This window comes from Brassica rapa, chromosome A09, assembly GCF_000309985.2.
Source record: "Brassica rapa cultivar Chiifu-401-42 chromosome A09, CAAS_Brap_v3.01, whole genome shotgun sequence".
NCBI lineage: Eukaryota > Viridiplantae > Streptophyta > Magnoliopsida > Brassicales > Brassicaceae > Brassica > Brassica rapa.
The window spans coordinates 28,156,225-28,176,906 of NC_024803.2; the positions used below are offsets into that span (position 1 = coordinate 28,156,225).

Genomic DNA, 20,682 nt, shown 5'->3' on the forward strand with positions numbered 1-20,682 from the left:
TGTGAATTATTCTATGATTATTTTGCAAATATAAAAAAATTACTTAAAACAATATACAATACATACATATAGCAATATATGTATACTTAGACTATCGGTGGATCAAAGCAAATATATGCGATGTCCAATACTGTTCATTAAGGGGAAAGACCTTTGAAAAAAAAAAAGATGAATCATGCTTTCATCAATTAAAAATTAAAGCAGACGAAAAAAAGTGTAGAAATGACAAAAAGAAGAAAAAAGAGTGGGTGGGTAACATGGCCATGTTCTTGTGTTGCCGATCAACAGAGAAACATTGGCGCGTTCTGCCGTCTCCTGAACACGTCCGGTCCCATGCATCCTCTCTGCTGTATTCTCGTTTTTTTTTTTTTTCTAAAAACTGTATTCTCGTTTATATGTACACATTTGATCTCTTTGTATGTAATATATACCTACACATAATGACTGTGATTGGCTAACATTATGATTTATGAGAGCTGTAGCTTTATATTTTTTGTTGTAAAATTTAATCTGTAAATTTATTTGTTGTAGTTTTCATTGCTGTAACTTTCTAAAACACTAATTTTTTGCTTTGAAAATAAAACTCTGTACAGTCATATTTTGATTTTGCAAAGATTTTTTTGCTGTGAGTTTTTTAAGAAAAAAAAAGCTCGGTTGATTGATATATATAGCTCTAGACTAAATTTTGGCTGTACAAAGCATCTACAGCCACAACCAATCATCCCATGATTTACTCTAAAATTTTGCCAATCAAGTAGAGTTATTTTTCCTCTAAGTTACTGTAGTTACTATTTAAACAAAAGAAACCATACATTCATTATTTCTCTAGATTTGATAAGGGTAATACTGTTTTATTTTGGTAAAAGTAATACTATATTCTTTTTTCTCTCCTTCCATTTTAAGGCTTCAATTGATGATCATATTTTACGAACAAAATAATAGTAAAATTCTTATTCCTCCATTTTTAGACCAATCATGTTAAATTTTTTTCTCAAATTACAGACATATGGATTCTATTTTATTCGTCTCGTTTTCTTAAGAATGAAAAAATTATGAAAAAAATTCCTTCACTAATTCCAGTTGAGAATCAATTGAACATAAATTTATATATTTCTGTTTATTCATTTTCTCAATTACATTTTTGTTCGTTATTTTATTCATTTTCCGTTCAGTTAAACAGTTACCATTTAACCTAAATTTTCCTCTCTTTCTTTTGCTGACAAAGAATATTTTCATTTCATTTTTTTTGCTGACAAAGAATATTTTTCTCTCATTTTTACTTTAAATATTTCTCTTTTTTACTCTATAAATTATCAGTCACATCCAATGTGTTAAAAACTAGTACCACACAAGAGATGAGGATGTGATTGGCTATTGCTGTAGATGATCACCCCAGCCACAAATATATCCACATCCTTAAATCTACACCAATTTTTATTTGTATTTTTTTAATTCACAGCCTTTTTTTAAATCCACAATACTTCTTTAAACTTATGTCTTTATAATTGTTCTGCACTGCAAAGACAAATATCTAGAGTCCAAATTTAAAGACTTTTAAAAATTAAAAATCTAGAGCAAAAAAAAAACAAATACAGTAACATTTCTATAACAAAAAGAAAAAAATCACCGTTGTTACCAATTAAACCCGATGTATACGGTTTACCAAAAAAGAAGAATTGTTAGAAGTCGAATGATGAAAAAAGCAAAACTATCACACGAAAATTATAGTGTGCTTCTCTCGTGCCGTCGGAGGTATTATCTGTCGGATGTTTTGGGTGTGCTTCGTGTTTGGATTCTCTGGGCGTTTCAGGTTTGGGTAGTCTTTTCGGAAGCTGTAGGAGCCGTTGTTTCAAGGTTTGAGGGCGCCTGTCTCTCCGGTAGCTCGCGGTGCCCGGTTCTCTGCCTCGACTAGGTTCGGCTCTTTGGTCCAAGCCCGTCTCGCTGCTTAGCTGCCTTCTCCGCTTTGTTCGCCTTTGGTTTTAGGCTGTTTCCTTCCCGTTTAGTTGTTGTTTAGTTTAATTCAGTATTCCGCTACTAGTAGTCTTTGTAACTTCTGTCTCAAATTTGAAAATTGGTATAATATTTTAACATTTTACAAAAAAAAAAATTTATAGTGTGCATAAAATCATTTTGATGTATGTGTATATCTAGTGAAATGACGTTTAAAATGTCAGAAGTGATACCATTGACAAAATAAACGCTTATATATCTTTGCTTAAACACGCGAAACTTACGTTAATATCCAAATTATTCCCCCATATATATGGAAGAGTCGAATTCAAGATAAATTATTTAACTACTAAATCACCGCTTATCACTTTCTTTCAGTCCTCTTCACAAAATCTCAGCGACAAGAAATCTGTATAGGTGATGCCAATCTTAATTATCTTTATACTGTCTATAATGGGAGTATCATTTCTAAAGCATAAACCCCACATCCCAAACCTTTTTGGGTAAGATTTGTCTTTATTGATTTATTAGACGAAATAATATTCTCGTTTTAATGATTTCCTTTTCATATATTAAATTTAATGTTAAAGCTTGGAACTGAGTAAAAGTCTCATCGTTTTACAAAGTCATACTAATTGATATAACGAATATTTATCTTTTTCGTGATGTATATTTGACTTGGGAGCTTTTAAAATACGAGAGATGACGTGTTTGATCTCGCTGTGCACAACCTATCACACACTGTTACACGGTATACATATAAAAAGGTGAATTAAGCAAACAAGTTATGGGCTGCCGACAATAGTTGCTTCGCAGATATTGTAATTTATATGGTCTAGTCTAATATCATATAGCTTATAAACTATAAAATATTGCGCCATTTTAAAGAAATATCATGAATAATTTATAGCCTTTGTCTTCGAAAATGAAAACAATGTCAAATAATGAAAATAAGGTAGCCGAGTTCGGTCTCAACCTATGTGTAATATTTTTATTACTTGATGTTTTGGATAGTGTAATATTTTTATTACTTGATGTTTTGGATGTTTGCACAAAAATTAAAATATACACTTTTTTCTAAAAAGTAATACTAAAAATATAAACTAAAATTAATTCAATCAATTTTTAAAAACAAGTATAAAATATATTGGTCATATAGTTTTCAATAAAAAGTAAGATTAATATAAAAAAATTTTTATTTTGAAACATCAAAAACTTTTTAAAACATCATCTATTTTGGAATGGAGAAAGTATAAGAGTTAGGGGCATAATTTTTCTCAACGACCAAGAACACAAAACGGTCTCTCACTGTTGCATTTGCTGACTTTTTAGGTGAGCAAAATGGGACCTGAATTGGTGATTGATGTCGGTGGCTAAGGTATCTCTGACTTCTGACATAAAGTAATAGTTTGTGCCTTTTGTCACAATAAACTTTCATTTCCAAGCATTTTGTTTCTCTTCTGGTTAAACACGCACGAGTAATTTCTCCAAAAAACACGTACGGGTGTTGGTCGATGAAAGAAATGGAAAAAATAAAATCAAAACACTAGTTTTTTGTAAAGGTATTGTCAAATTTTCGAGCCAACTCCTCTCATGCCCATGCCCCTATTTCTATAGAGATAATCTCTTATGGGCTCATTTGATCTCTTATGTTTTTTTTTCATAATTCTTTTTTTGATCAAAACCCAAACTTCCAAATCAAATCCCTTCACTTTTTAAAACTAAACCCAAATTTCCTTATGAATTAGTGAACCCCTTAGGCAAATATTTAAGTTCTATATTTTCAAATTCGGAAAAAAAATATTTTAAAAATATTTTTAATTTTATTTTGATGATTTTCGCAAAAATATGAGAAAAAAGTTTTTTGATTTTTGAAATATTTTTATCAAATTCTATAAATGAAATAAAAAATATTCACGTTTCCAGTTTAATTTTATGATTTTTCATTTGACATATAAAGTTAAAATAAAAAATGTGTCCTAGAAAAATTAAAGAATGAGATATAGGGGCATGAGAGGAGATGTTTCGTTGGATAATGGATAGTACTAATCGTACGTACATGTGCACTTTCATAGAAGAGTAAACAAAATTCAATCTCTGGTTGGGCCGAAAGATCTATACTTGTTTAATAACGATGATGACATTTATGGACGGCGGTTATAGTGAAACAAATGAAAGAATTTAAATACACAAAAAAAAAATTCAATTCAATTAACGTAGTTTAGGCCCAACACACAAGACCCGAAGAAATAAAAAAGAGTCTCAATACCCCCTCACTGCACTGATTTATATTGAATCAATTTTCATAAAGTAAAATACCCAAAATATAGCGGGATCCATAGCCCAAACTTGGAATTCATATTCTTCGTACAACCTGTAAATCAGATAGACGTTCTCCGTTGCAGCAAAACATTATTATTAGGGATAAGTATTTCGAATCGAGAATTTTAATGTACATTAAATAATATATAAATAGCTAAGATCAATCCACTAATTCCCAATCTAATCTATTAAAACATGAGTACAAAAATAAAATACCTCTTAATTTTTCAATTTGTTTACATTAGAATGTCATTGAGATAATTAATGAACATATATTTAAGTATTCTATCTTTTCCTCTTTTAATAATAAAGATTTCTTAAATTAATCCAACTTACTCGGCAATTAAAAAAATCTCTAAAAATTAAATACAATTAATGCAATATTTGTATCGGCTTGCCAATGTCCACGCATGAAAATTTATCAAACCATTAATCTTCTATATTATCCAAATCATTTTTATCTTCACGCATAGCTAAAAGATTAAACCATGAATCTGTTACATTCTCCGACTTATTTTCTTCCCCACTCGTAGCTAATTAAACACGCACAAACAAAGCAATGAAATGTTAATCAATGAAATTATTTATATTCATTGACACTTCTCTATATTATATATCATACAAGTTTAATTAATCAATTCTATTAAAAATGAAGTACAAAATAATATTTCTCTTTTTAAGTGGATTTTTACACATTTTCATTTTTTTACTAATTCTAACCAGTTCATTTATTATTTTCATGTAAGTATTTTATCACATCTTTTACATTTTTTCAGTCTTCCAAACTAAATTATTAATTGTATTTACCATAAAAATTTGATGTTATGTATTGTACTTATTAACCATAATAATTTCACGTGTTTAATAAAATTGCTCCATTAGTGACAAGAATTCAAACCGGTTAACAAAATTGTTTTTATTTGTTTACATAATCAGTTAGACATTGACATTTAAGTATACGTTCGGATACAGATCATTTTTTACGGGTATCGGGTTTTGGATTTTAAAATTAAACTATGTTTAAGTATTATAAATTTTTGGACATGATTCGATTTGGATTCATTTGGGTCGGGATAAGTTTGTATGAACCTAAAAATATCTAAATAACCTCTATGTATGAAAATGTCACTAAACAATTTATAAAAAGATAAAACCAAACCCGAACGGACGTGCGGATCAAGCTCTAGTTAGTTTTAAGTTAAAAGTCTATAACAAACCTAAATTTAACATGGTAGCAGAGCCCATATCCTAAAACCCTAAACCTCTAACCGAAATAACTTCTCTATTTAACCCTTTCAACCGGATATAAAAGTTATATTAAACTCGCTCGACTAAATATAGATGTCCTAAAGTTTTGAAATTTCTGGCCGATAAAAGCCATTATCTCGAGAAGAAAATAATCGTAATAACTAGTAGAGTTTTGATCCAAAACCAATGGACTAGTATTAAAAAGTTACGTGTATATATATATATTAATTTATAATGGCAGATTTTAAACATGTACTAGATTTTGACCCGCGCTTAAAAGCGCGGGTTTGTTTTCAGAATTAAATAATATTTAAATGAATTTCTACATAATATATATAGTGTATAGGTTTGTTTACATTTATCCCAAACCGCGAACTAAGCTGTAGCAAAATGAAGAAGAAAAACGAAACCTACATTAAACTGATTTTCATTAATAATCGAGCAAATCTTATATTTCTAGAACCAGAAAAGTGAAACCAATCGTGAAACATTGAAATGGTACGAAAAAACATTTTATTTTTGAAAATGATTTAACTCCTTTGATGAGTTAAGATATAAGCATTGTTTTCATATTTGATTCGGACCTGCAATTGGACCAGTAAACTGGTGGCCGCATATAATATGGACTGACTTATATTCTTCATGTAATATTCTATCATGATTATACCAACTGATATGTTTCCACAAAATTCATATTTAAGGAAAACCTATTAATTAAAAATCTGATAAAACCGAAATCATGCCATTAACCCGTAAACCGACACAGGTTGACCCGATAAAAACTTAGAAAATTTTGATAATATTTTTTAAAAAAAACTGATTATAATTCTCATATATTTTATAATTATACGCAAAACTTAAAAAACTATTTGATTTGTCATCTACACGTAAGATTTGTATAGATGAGAATGGGGCTTACCAATTATGAATGACAAAATCTTAAATAATTTTAATGATAATGTGAATTCGCAAGCATATTCTAGTTTAAAAATATTGTAAATTATATAATTAACTCATAGAAGGAGTAAAAATAGGTGAATGATATGGTATATAATGTTATTGAATATTGAGTTACTTATTGTTAGAGATAAATAAGGGAATATCAAAAAAATGTTAATCTAATGAAAGGGTCCATGTTTCAAAAAAAAAAAAAAAAAAGGTCCAAAAACTTTTTATAAGTAGATTTTTTCTGAATGTTTCTCTTTTAAAAGTATAGATACATAATATTTAGTGTTTTTTTTTTGCTTGTTTATTTCAGACCAAATAAATGCCATTTTTCTTGAACTGGCCTGGTTAGATGGCATGTATATATTATGCAAAATTCCAGCTCAAAATCAATCGGTTGAAAAGGTGAAAATGTTGCATGCGGTTTGAACTTTATGGCTTGGCTTACGATCATAATAAATCTAACCTTATGTAAATTAAGATCGCTGATCTAGTATACATTTAATATCATTGAACTTTAATATCAAGAAGAGAAACTTCTCCAATATTGTTGTTTTCTTAGTATATGATATAAGCGCCAACAATCCTATATATAAAATAATAATAGAATATTTACAAAATTCATACTTTCTTGTGATATAGTCTACAAATAAGATCATGGGAAACATTGATGAAAATAAAGGTTCGTGGGGGTCGGGCAGGGGTGGTGGAAAAGACGACAAAGAAAGCGGTGTAAAAGATGATGACTAAAGCAAGAAAACGTTGTTCTAAAAGTCATCGGTGGTCTTACATTTTGCTTTCCTGGGGTTTGGCTAAGAGTTTTCGATTTTCTTTCCATTTAATTGATTTTTCTTCGAATGGAAGTTTGTGTTCTTTTGATACAAGTTTATCTGTGTTACTTGCCAAGGACGTTGGAAAGGATATTAGAATGTATTAACACCTTAATCTGATCTAAAACCCATATTATTTCACGGTATATATGTGTGTGTGTATAGATAGTCATCACAATATATTCTATTATTTTTTTGTTAAAGAAAACATAAATAACAATACATATTCTATTATAGTTTCGTAATCCTGCATTTTAAAATGCACACCATTATCTTCCTCTACGTAGACTACTACCCTTAAATACACATACTACAAAATTATGTAGAGGAGGTTGGACTGCCGCAATTTTCTAAAAAAAAAAAAAAAAACATCTAAAGTCAGAACTACAGTTAATGTGAACATATAAAAGCTCTATTATACAGACTTTAATTTAATACTAGTAATTACAGAGAGTTTGGCAGGCAAAGTAACGTGAATCATATCACAACTAATCAATTCTTTTGTTCAGCTGTGCTATTATTCTTCGCGTAAAGTTTATTAAAATCACGTACGTAATCATGTACCAACAATTCTTAATTTTCAAGATGAAGTTCCGAAAAATATGTTTGTTTTAATCTCTCTACTATGATATCAAATTTATTAGCATTTTCGATCTCGTTAAATGGTATCTCATGATCTAATTACGTAAAAACATATAAATAGAGAAAAATACAATATTCAAAGAGTAGAGTGGAAATTACAAAATCGAATCATACTTTTTTTTTTGATGCAAAGTGTATAGAGACTAGAGACAGTCTTATGATGAGTTATTGTTTACCGTTGAGAAACTTAAATAAACAACAAAAACCGCCGTGCGTACAACGCTTCCCATGTGAGCAACGATAATATGCAATAAAATACCAACACGTGTCAAAAGATCTCCACTTGTGACCCTACTAACCTACTCCGGTGACTAAACACCGCAGAACACTCCGGTAACTCGCCGAGATCGGCAAACAAAGACTCATCCTCCTCTCCCATTGGGAAAAACACGGCCACGTCATCTGGCGTCGCCGAGACAGCTGTCTTTTTCTCTGCTGAAAACATCGGACTCTCAAGAATGGTCGAAGATGTGGTCTCCATCTCACTAAACCAAGCAAACTCATCAACGACGCAAGATGGTACCGTTTGAACCTCTCTCCCAAGAACCATAAACTTATTATTATTATCCTCCTCCTCCTCCTCCTGCTCCACCTCGGGTAGTACTTCTGGTTCGGGTTTGGGCTCGGGTTTAGGTTTGGATCCATTTCTAGAAGAGGAAGCGAGAGGCCAAGGATGGTTATGCTCAGAGGTGTAAGTGATGAGAATCATCGTTGGATCGTCTCTGCTTCTCTCGACTTGCTTCCTTGCTGGACAACCTTTTGTGCTACTACAACGGTAATAACCTCTAGGGTAAGGAGATCCCTTAATGGGCTTTTGGCCGTACTTACGCCAAGACCACGAATCTGACGGTGGAGTTGTGTCGCCTTTGTGCCGAGAACCCTCTATTTCTTTCATCGGTATGTTCACTACTCTCTTCTCTATGGATCTCCTACTGTAGTTAATTAACAAGTACATCAATATATGAAATATACTTAATGCTAAGCTTTTTCATCAAATTATTTGTAATTTGAATCGAAGATGTGTATACTGATTTACCTTCGTTTATGCGACTGAGAAGAGATGGTAGCGTTGAAGGTTAGAGAATTTGGTGATTCGGGTCCTGTTTCTTGACTGCTTTCGTGATCATTGTAGCTTCTCGCCATATCTAGACCTCGCTTCATGTTTATATTTTCTATATACTATATAGTTCTATATTTACAAGTAGTTAAAAGAGGAAAGAAGTGGCGGTCAATGATATCGACCAAGAATCAGATATTTCGTTGTTCTTGGTCGCTTTTGAAAAGATCTGAGTTGCAGAAGGAAGAAGAGGAGTAGAAGTAGAGAGAGATAAGAGAAGGTGGAGACGAAGAGGGGTTGTGTATGAAAGAGGACGTGCGAGCATATGTCAAGTTAATAGTACTTGTTATTTTAACAGTAATAATACTTTATATCCCTAACATTGAGAGATGGACCCCGATCGATTGTTATTTTAATAGCTAATAATTTGACTATAAGGCGATGGTTACATATGATCACACCCTTTGTTTATGATATATAATAGTTTTATCAAGTGTTTTCAACTTTGAAGATGGGGTTAGGTATATTATTAGTATACACTTGTTTTGTTTATTTTTTGTCTTTATTCACCAATGTTCAAAACCTTCTCTACAATGTATTCAAATGATTGGAAGATGATTAGGTTCATTGGGTGGTGTAGTGTGTGAACAAGCAAATGGGAACGTATATGATCAAACCCTTCGTTTCAAGATTTGTTTTGGTTCTAAAGTTTATCTCTATCTTTTTCAAGAACTTTTCTATTCATAAAAAGTGTATTAGTGTCGCATGCATGAAAATCAGATTAGGTCTTATATATGCAAATTGAACTCCAGTTCAAGTTTTATGCCAAATTTAATTCAGTTTTTAATATATTTGTCAAATATGTAATACTAATGTACATCTTATTCATCGTATTTGTCAATTTGAATAGGTTATAGATCTTGATTTCTCAGCTATTGAATCTAGATACAACTTTTATGATCATCTTAACATGGTACTATATATATGTTTGCTATGTATATTGCTTGTTTAGATTATTAGCTATAACATTTAATCGCTGTATATATCATGTATATATGAGTATTGAAAAGGGATATTATACCACTGTTAGAAGAGCTGCCACTTATCTAGATTCATAAGATACATATCCACTTCTTCTTTTCTCTCTTTATTTATGTTCATAACTTTATGGATGTTTAGGCATCTTGGTGTGCATATGCATATGTTGTATGTACATGCATATAGTGCATTGTTTTCGATGCAATTCCAACGACTCTCAATAGTTAAGTACACCAAAGTACGAGCCGGAACTATGTGCAATATTAAAATTAATAACTCATATGTAATAATTTAAATTCTGATTTCTAATCATGTAGATAATCTTATTTATGTGTGATGGTTATCGTTTACTGATCAAAGTTTACCCTTTCTTTCCGCTGATCTTATCAACTAGAGACAACACAAATAAAATGGGATATATGGACTGAACATCCAATCAGTGTTACGCAAACGAAATATTTAATAAGGAAAAAAAATAAAAGATTTATATCACTATCACGGTTTTTTTTTATTTTTCTCTTCTATCGAAAATATTTTGTACAACATATGCATATTCGAGTTTAATTAGATATTGCACATATGCCAACCAATAGGATTGTGTTATTTCATATTCGATATCTTTTAAAAAAAAGAAACAAAATATTATCAAATTATATTATCTTTTTAAAAATTAAAAGGTAAAAAAAAAATAAAACAAAAAAATGATAAAAAAATAAATAAAAAATCGTTGTAATTACAAAAAAAAATATTTTTAATGTCGTCAGCAAAAAATTAAACCCTAAATTCTAATCTCTAAATCCTAAATTATAATTCCTAAACCCTTGGGTAAACCCTAAACTCTAGGATAAATCTTAAACTCTAAATTAAAATCACTAAACACTAAAACACTCAAAGGTTTAGGGTTTAGAGTTTTAGGATTTATTGTTTTTATTTAGAGTTTAGGATTTATCCAAGGGTTAAGGGTTTAGGGTTTAGAGTTTACTCAAGGGTTTAGGGTTTACTCAAGGATTTAGGGTTTACTCAAAGGTTTAGGGTTTATGATTTAGGATTTGGGGATTAGGATTTAGGGTTTAGTGTTTTGCTGATGACGTTAAAAATATTTTTTTTTTAATTCTTTTTTCTGCAACTACTATTTTTTTTAAATTTTTTATTTTAAAAACATAATATAACTTGACAATATTTTGTTTTTTTAAAAACATATCGAATTTAAAATAATGAAATCCTATTGGACGGTGAACCTATAGGTTTTTTTTCCAAAAATAACTCAAAAATAACTCTTTCTTTTCCATAGGAAAACGTTTTTTTGGGTTCAAATAGGAGTTTTTTGTCATTTGAAGAAATATACTCATATAAGAAAACTGCTCACAAACACCATACGGTGTAATTTAAACAGACATTTGAAAACAAAAGCTGGCTTACATAATCGGATCAAAGATGGAACCAAAGTCGCAAACGTTATGATTAATTAATTGTTGTAGAAGTTATATAAAGTGTTTAACAAAAAAAAACAAGTTATAGAAAGTACCCGTTACATTAAGGAATAATTTGATAAGTTTCAATAAATATTTTGATATACACCAACTATCTAATTGTTTTGACAAGGAAAGCTATAATTTTCCTACTTTGGATTTGATATTGGTTGAATACATTGAAATGTATTGCTGCTTCACTATTGGTTGAATACATAGAAATGTATTGCTGCGTTAAGCAATGTGGCTACAATATTCCATTTAACAGAATTATAGCCACAATTTGGCAAACTATATTTATATATTATTGGCTGACTGCATTTAAATATCTTATTGGTGGCTCATATCATTTAATATTATGTTATTAAAATTGAGACTAATAATTTGGCATCTCTGACTTTTCCTAAAACCTCGGCGTGGTTCTTGTACAACATGCCATAAATTATTTTTATTTCAATATTTTAATATTGTTTTATCCTCTTGTATTTGTATATTTCTTTTTCTTTCCAACCAATATTTCTAAATTAATAATAAGAGTGTTATTGCAATATAAGTGTTATTGCAATATATATATGCTTAATGTTACGTGAATCGTTTTTTTATAAGTATGTTACATAAATCATGTATGCTGGCATAATGAACTAGGGATCTCAACCTATGATAGTATGAGATAAAGACATACAGAAAGAATTAAGGAAATAGTATACAAAAGAAAAAAAAAGGGGTTCAAATCCACTCCATCACACCTTCATTACAAGATCTAAACATACATTCATTCTCAAAAATAAAAAATAAAAAATAAAAAATAAAAAATAAAAAAATTTGGTCACATTTTCTATGGCAATCTTTATATATAAAGTATAGTTTGCTCACTTCTGGTGAAGCCACATCAGATTCCAGGTCAGAAAGTCGCTTCATGAGGAGTCGACACGTGTCACCTAAGACTTCACACGCTGCGTTTCATTTATTCTGTGTGGATTTCGTTTGGGCTTACGATTATGTTCATGGGCATTAACTTACTTCATAAAGCCTATTTTTAGAGTGTAAACCAGTATAATCAAAACGTATCTTTTTTTATTCTTTTGTTTCATCTTTTTTTTTTCTCTGTGCGGCTGCGATATCGAAGGAGGGTTTTCGATCCAGATGATTCATCTTCTTCCTAACTTCCCAGGAATCAACCAGTGTCAGTTATTTTTTTTACTCATGGGGTTTATGATCTTTATCGTCCAAATCCATTTGGGCTAATATATATTGTTTGTGAGTCAACTCAACCCTAGCATACAGCAGCCACCGTCCTCTTCGATCCTTTGATTCCCCTCATCACAAAGCTTCAACTTTAACACAGCCATTCGAGTTAACATCCACCTCTTCCATGGATTACAAGAACGAGATATGCACCTCCTTGCCACAATGAATAGTTAGGAGACAGATAGTAGTCTTTAGACCAGTGGAACATTTGCGACAATTAAGGAGAAGAAACGGTTCTTCTAGAGTGACTGGTCGGCGGCAAGCAGATCCACGCGATGATGGTTAAAGACGGTTCTGTGTCATGAGAGGTCTGTATTAGCGATTCATTTTTTGGTGTCGAATCATTTGAATTGGGCTCGACGTTGATCAGGATTAGCGAGAAGATTGGAGATTAGTGGAAACTAAAAGAGAAGAAATGATATATAGGATTATCACAGGAGATGATGCTACCATCAAATGGATCTTTGGAAGTGATATAAAGCTCTGCTAATTCGGGTCAACTCAAGAAACAAAATCCGGTAGTGCAACTGGCTAAATTCAATCAACAAAAGTGAATCAATGTCAAAGTGTTCATCTCAATTATGGATATGATCTATGGCAACGGTGAGTCTAATCAAAGTTGTTGGAGCACGGTGGAGAAGTGGTGCCATCGTAATGGCGACTGATGGCCATAACAGCATATTGAGTCACCACGAAGGGGTGTGCTCATAGCATGGCTGCGATGGTTGTATGAATCGTCACTAACCGCGCTTTAACTCTCCCTGCCCACTACAACATGATTTCACTTTCTATTAAACTACTTCATCTGGAGGTGAGGCCTTTACCATTAATCATCATCTTTACATTTGTTACTACTCTCGATATAGATTTACTTTTCAGTGTAATGGTGATTTCATGTGTTTCTCTCTGAGTTGTAGGCTGGCCATTGTTCTTCCACCGTGCAACTGCTCCGATTCTGGTAAGGAAGGACGTTAATCGTGGTGGCGAGTTGATGTCTGAACCTTACACGGAGGCTTAAGTACAAACACCAGCAACATGCTCTCAAATTCTCGGATTCTGTATTCATGTTGCTTGCAATTTATAACCAGGCTGTTACTATATGGCGAACAAGTAGTTAAGTACCTAACACTTCTGAACTTCTTCCTCTGTACCATTCTTGCTTAATTAATCTGGCCTTATTATCTCAGAGCAGATGGTCATTTTGGAAAAGGGTGATTTGTTTTTGTATATATAAAAATTAAATTTAGGGTAATGGAAAGGGATGAACGCCTTCCTGCTCTTATTACATTTCACGTTCTACTATGTGCTCTATTAGTGAGACTGTGAGAGAGTTGTTTTGAAGTATGATTTTTCTTGGAATGTTTGCATGAAGCACTAAAGCCGTCCTCGGAATGTTTGAATATGATTTTTTTTCTGTAGATATAACAGACAATAGTACAAACAAAACAAGTTGTTGGTTCATTCTACTTTCGCTTATTTTTGTGCACATGTCTTCCTGTAGCAGCATAAAATTGCAAATACATGATTTCTCATTCATGTAAGATGACATGACCAGAATTGATAGGATACTATATGTGTTAACAGTATTATCAATGTTCAAGCAAAGATGATATGCAATCAGATTCTTGGTTTTAGATTTTTGGGGTTTAAAAAAACCTGCAAAAGAACTTATGTTTCTTAATGTTTCATTGCTCTTATGGTGCAGGTAGATCTGAATAGAGAAAGAGCTCCTTTTCTCGAGATTGTAACTGAACCTCATATGGGAAGTGAGGTCGAAGCTGGTCAATACGCCAGTGAGATGCAATAGATTGTAAGGTATTTAGGATTGACTACATGAATATGCAAGTTAAGTTAATATCTCAATCTGTCCAATTAGGCAAGTTAAGTTTGTCACCAAGGTCAATAAGTTAATTTTATTTATTTGTCGTTTGTAGATTCTGATCTTTTTCAGTAAATGTGGACTGTTTAATTTAATTCAACAGGAAAGAGGCATTATATTGGTACATATCTTGGTATGCAATCAAAAGGTTAACTTAGTTGCATAACTTTAAGCCTGGTAACTTATACCAAACGCAGGGAGAATTTATGAAGGACGGTCGGGTGCTGCTCATCGTAGGCTCATAATTCAATCATGTCCCATATGTACGAAACCAGAGACTCACTTCAACTAAAGGGAATACCAATCAGTAATTTAGTTTTAAATAAGCTTTTCCCACAGCATAAAATGCCGCTAAGCAAGTTGTTCCAACATCATCAAAAAAGCCAAACAAGAACATGAAAGTGTCATTTTTGAAATTAATACAAAAATCTATTTACTAAAGTACATTGGTAGCAAAATATTGTCAGACTACATTTAACTTTCAATATCACTCACTATATTTCTCAAGCCAAACTTGATTACCATGATGCAGGAGGCCCCTCAAAATACAAATGATAGTGAACATGATGCATAATAAGCAGTACGTTCATATCTCAATGGTACGTAAAAAAAAACACAAGTCCGAATTTGTTATTCCTTGCATATTTATATTCTCTATGGTAATATTGGCAATCCATCAACTAAATAAATATGTTGTCCACGCAATATTGTCAAGCTATAAACTAAACAAAAAATGATTTATAAACTAAACAAAAATGACCCTAAAACTCTCAAAACCAGAGGAGTTCTGCAAGCCGTGACAGTGAAGAAGACGAGAAATAGAGGGACAATGGACAAACAAAATCCTAGATCCAAAGATCGGAGAAAATGAGAAATAAAAAAAACGTTATTCCTCTGTGCGTACGGTTTATCAGATAAGTGGCAGTTTTAATTAATTAATTTATCTACTAGTTTTTTTATGATAATAATACAATTATTTTATTTTGAATTTTGGTTGAATATAAAACAATTAATTCCTCCATCTTTTTAAGGAAACAACTATCCATTTGACTTATTATATGTACACAACTATTAATTTTAGGATTAGTTAATAACCATTTTAAGAGGTAGTAATACATAATAGATTAAAAAAAGTTTCTACGAAAATAAGACCATGATAAAAAAATTAATAGATAATAAAAAATAAAAAATAATTGTTAAAAAAATAATAAAACAGAAAAAAATAAATATAAAAACAAAAATGAATAATTTTTCTATATAGAAGAAATATGTTAAGTTATTCTAATTAAACAAACATAGAATGTATTTTAAATGATTATGTCAAAGATTCTAAAAGAAACTATAAACATTATAAACATAGATCCACAACTGTGTAAAAATAAAATATGTAGTTATATAGTCGAATAAGAAACACACGATATAAAATAATATAAAAGAATGAATAAAACTAGATAACTTCAAATTAAACAAATAAATCAACAATTTTACACCATCAAATAAACAATCTTATTAATCGTAAAGAAAAATTTAGTTAATTGTAATGAGAATATAACTGAATAAAGAATAACAATCAATAAAATAATGAATAAAAATATTTATTCTAACTATTTAAATTATTTTTAAATAATATGTGAGAAGTTGCACTTCAGTCTACTTAGAATATGGGCCAGCGTTTGGATAGTTTAGCCTAGCCCCGTATATAAGGTTTGTAGGACTTTTAACATGGTTTTGCATGTCTTAGAGTTCATTTCCATTTAGCTTCACCGCATTATATAAACATTTAGAATATGTTTATGCATGTTTGAGCATCATTTGTCCGAGAGTCCAAGTAGGTCATTTGCATTTATAAGTATTTTGGAGTTATTTGGGAGAAAACGAGCAAAAAGAGATTGAAATGGATTTTTATTTCAGAAAATTAGAGATCGAGCATGGAAAGAGGCGTCGGCAGAAATTTTTTCTCGTTATTTATAGGAAAATCACAGAATATGTTCGATTATAAAAGAGTCATCTCCTTCCATGCCCTCATATGTCAAACAACAATCTCCTATGGATCTATCAAATTTCCTATACCCTCGTGACTTTAATGAAGTATGAATATTCGATTTTATCATTTTCTAGTTTTTGTTTTTATTTCTTATAAAGTTATTTTTAAAATTTCAAAATTTCAAATTTCAAAATTCTGAATTTCAAAACTATATAAGTTTTTAAGTTGTTATACTGAGTTCTATTTTGTTATTACTAAGTTAGTTATACTGAGTTTTACTAATTATATTGAATTATATTAGTTGTACTGTGTATTGCGTATTACTAATGAGTTAGATATAAAGTTATAGTAATTTTAATGAGTTTTACTAGTTATACTGAATTATACTTGTATTAGGAGTTTGATATACCGAAATATATTACTTGTACTGAGTTTTACTAATTATATTGAGTTATATTTGTAATATTGTGTACTATTATTGTATTAGGTATACATTGTTATACAGAATTATACTAGTTATACTAAGAACTACTGAATGAATTCAGATATGAAGATGAAATGAATAACACACGAATTATACTTTGCACAGCGTTTTATAACCGCTTCTCATGTAAATTTTATTTCAAGATAATTAAGTTTGTAAATCATAAACCGTATTATAAAACATATCTTTTCATATAAAATGTATGGGTCATTAGCTGATTTACCCTTAATTATGTTTCCATTCGGGGTTCCTATTTAAATCTACCTACAAGTGGCATTTACCCACCTGTAAATCAGTAAGTGAACAAAATCATAGATTCAAAGTTTAAGACTTACGTAATTACATAACTAATAATTAAGTGATGAGCAGCCAATATCACATTTTATCCCAAAGGTAAAATAAAATACCACCTTCTACATTGATTCAAATACGAAGAGATATTGTTTATCAAAAAAGACAAAGCGATGATCTCCACATCGCCATGCATAAAATATCACCTAATTTCCCTTGATTCAACAATGTCTCCTGACCAAAAAAAGAAGAAAAAAAAAAAACATCAACCAATGTCTGCACGAAGACAAGAAAAAAGGAATTTCTTAATTGTGTGAAAAAATTCTTCCGAATAATCACATATTCACATCTAACTTTTTTTGAAATATTGGTGCAGAAGAATTACCGGGCAAATCTCCTTTGGCAGAGAACTCACTACAAATCAATGCACAAAGAGATGCAAAGATCTAAGTAATGGTTTCCTGCCAATAGAGATCTTGCCCTGTAATGCATTTCCACCTTTGATATATCTCACCTCTTTACATTTGTAACCTACAAATGTTATGTTAGTATATATACAATTTTGAATACAAGCATATTCCACGGTACAATGCTATATACTGCATTGTAAATAAGACTGAGGTTTTCGTCTGAGAATGGTCTCTTCTCCGTATAATTTCTAAGGAATAATCTTCCCTACCACACGAATTGTGCTTAATTAGACATTCCTAAAATAAAGTGCATCACCACTTTTTTTTTTACGGTATCCGAATCCTTGGGGACATCTTCTCTATAAACGCAACAAATTAAAAATAATCATCTCTAGGTTCTCACCTAAAGAGTCAATACCAATTTATATTACATAGCATGTGGTGGAACTTGTTGTAAAACATTGTGAACCAATAAAATTATAGTCTTACAGACATTAAAGCTCTAGTTTTTATTCCACTATATAACATATACCATTTGTTATATTTAGAACTCCCAACCTTATTATTCTTCTTCTTTTGGCTTATTTGAAAGACTAACTCATATTAAAAATGATAGTATATATTAAATATAAAACTAATAATTGGGATGATTCAGACTTAATAAAATGGGTTTGAGACGTACTTGTTTATAAATTTTATACAAAGTAATGCTAAGAAAACAAAATAACGCTACATGTGGAAAAGGAAAAAGGGTGGTAAATAATTAGCTATATAAAATAAAAAGTGATTCTTGAAACGGAAGATCCTTAGGAATGTTCTTGTAACATATATTAAGCTTCCAACCAGCTTTCAAAAGAAAAAACATATTAAGCTTCAACACGAAGACGTATAAAATGCAGAACCTCGAAACTGCAATTTATCTACGCAATTAGAATATTTTATACATATATATGTTCTGCCACTCAATAGAGATATTTAACTTTGGAAAGACCAAAAAATGGTGTTTCAAAAAAAAAAGTGTTTCAAAGAAAAAAGAAAAGACCAAAAAATAAACTTCCAAAAGGCTGAAGTTCGAATTTTACAACATCAAGTGTACATTAATAAAAGTACTTGACTTTATATATATGGAGTCATTACGTTAGTTTTTTCTTATAGAAAAGAAGTTAGGCCTAATAAAACTGGCATACTTTGTATCATATTCGCGTATCACTTTTTAAGATTTGAGATTTTGTTTGAACAATGACTCGACAGAAAGTTCTTCGTAGCAGGTACGTACAGGATATTCTCGAGGATATCCAAGTATACCGAAGATTAGAACACTCATGCAGAAAAACAAAATACTAAAGGCCTGGTTCAAACACGACGGTTGCGGTTACGAGAATTTATAGATGCAGGTGGTGCGGTTTCTAACGATTTTAAAAAATTTGTATGATTGGTTCTACGGTTAGAAATTGGTGATTTTGCAGGATACTTATGACTGATTAACTACCAAATACAACAGCGGTTAAATAATAAATTAATAATATTTACATCTTATATAATTATAAAATATCAAAAATCATAATATTATATAATAAATATAAAAATTATCAAACAACGCCGTGCGCTTGTGGTTACTGGTCTGTGTTATATGTGTATGGTCTGACGGATTGACAGAAGCACAAAATGTAGCTAAAATAGTTATTGTGACACATTGCTAACATATTTTGTACGAAGTTCCGAGCTGGAGTTGACGTACAAGGAGAAGGTCCCGTTAAATTGCGTTTAGGATACTTGCATACATATGTGCTCTATGAAACATGGGATGTGCCACCGAATATGCTAATATCTAAGACATACGTGCATGAAATGAAACCACACACACTCTATATATAGTACTATTGCAATGGTTGAACTTAAGCTATTACTCAAAATTATTTGAAATAAAAGTATAGAATGATCAATAGTTTGAAAGAAGATGCATGGTTGGGTTACAGGGCAAATACTCCATTGGAAGATAATTTCCACTACATATATATATCATTTGAATATTAGTTTTGCCTGATATATATGTATGAAAGAAACACTTTGCTGCCAAAGGAGATTTGCCCTGCAATCCATCTCATGCAAAAGAACTACATACAAGAATCATCTTGCAAAACACAGAATAAAGCTGCTACGGTAAATATTTTAGTGTCGTAATGTTTAGTATGGAAATATTTTAGTGACGTTCGAGTGAGTTTCAATAGTTGACTAAAGATGTCATTGACTCTTCGACTATCACAGCATCTCTAGTCTCTACAGAGCGCGTGAGTAACGCGTTCGTCATGGGTCCAGCTTCAGTCTTCGGATATTATTTGTTACTAGTTTTACTACTAACCAATAGAAGGTAATAGTAATGTTATGGGATTTGTTTTTGTTTTTGTAAAATAGGTCAATACAGCCAAATAAAGAATTTACTATATACTTTGAAAATTCCGAAAACCAAATGTAATAAACACTTGCGTTCTCGACGACACAAATAACACTTATGTCTTAACCTCTTTAATAAAACATGTTTGTTACTTTTTTTTAAAAACTATATATTTATTAATTTGATTTTAAAATGGCAGACAAAATTACATATATCCAAAATTTATGAAAAAAAAACCAAAATAGCACTAAATCAAATTTTTGTTCTCAAACTAGCATTCAAGGCCAAAAGTCACAAAAATAGCACTCAAGGAGTGTTTAGGGTTTAGAATTTAGGGTTTAGGGTTTAGAGTTTAGGTTTTAGGGTTTAGAGTTGAGAAGTGAGGTTTTGGGGATAAGATTTCAAATTTTGAAAAATAAAAAAATTTAAATTTTTCAAAAGATAAAATGCTGTTTTGGTCATTTTAGTTTTTGAGTGCTATTTTTGTGATATA

The 20,682-nt window shown here is 30.8% G+C and overlaps 1 protein-coding gene and 1 long non-coding RNA gene across 2 annotated transcripts; both read right to left on the reverse strand.

Moving 5' to 3' along the window:
* Window positions 1-1,221: 1,221 nt before the first annotated feature.
* On the reverse strand, window positions 1,222-10,750 carry LOC103840503 (probable WRKY transcription factor 65). The gene is made up of 2 exons (XM_009117011.3): window positions 8,974-10,750; window positions 1,222-8,869 (listed from the first exon to the last, which is right to left on the reverse strand). The coding sequence occupies exons 1-2, from the start codon at window positions 9,096-9,098 to the stop codon at window positions 8,206-8,208; spliced, it is 789 nt and encodes a 262-aa protein (XP_009115259.2). The 5' UTR covers window positions 9,099-10,750; the 3' UTR covers window positions 1,222-8,205.
* A 422-nt stretch (window positions 10,751-11,172) lies between these two features.
* Window positions 11,173-20,515, reverse strand: LOC103840504. Its single transcript, XR_627640.3, has 2 exons — window positions 17,773-20,515; window positions 11,173-17,621 (listed from the first exon to the last, which is right to left on the reverse strand). It is a non-coding gene; the product is annotated as an uncharacterized LOC103840504 (long non-coding RNA).
* Between the last annotated feature and the right edge of the window lie 167 nt (window positions 20,516-20,682).

What these genes read in the sequence shown, in the direction of transcription:
- LOC103840503 (XM_009117011.3), bottom strand. Translation starts at nt 9,098, where the DNA reads ATGAAGCGAGGTCTAGATATGGCGAGAAGCTACAATGATCACGAAAGC. An exon ending in TCTCAGTCGCATAAACGAAG is followed by an intron (nt 8,870 to 8,973) that starts GTAAATCAGTAT and finishes AATTAACTACAG; the next exon opens with TAGGAGATCCATAGAGAAGA.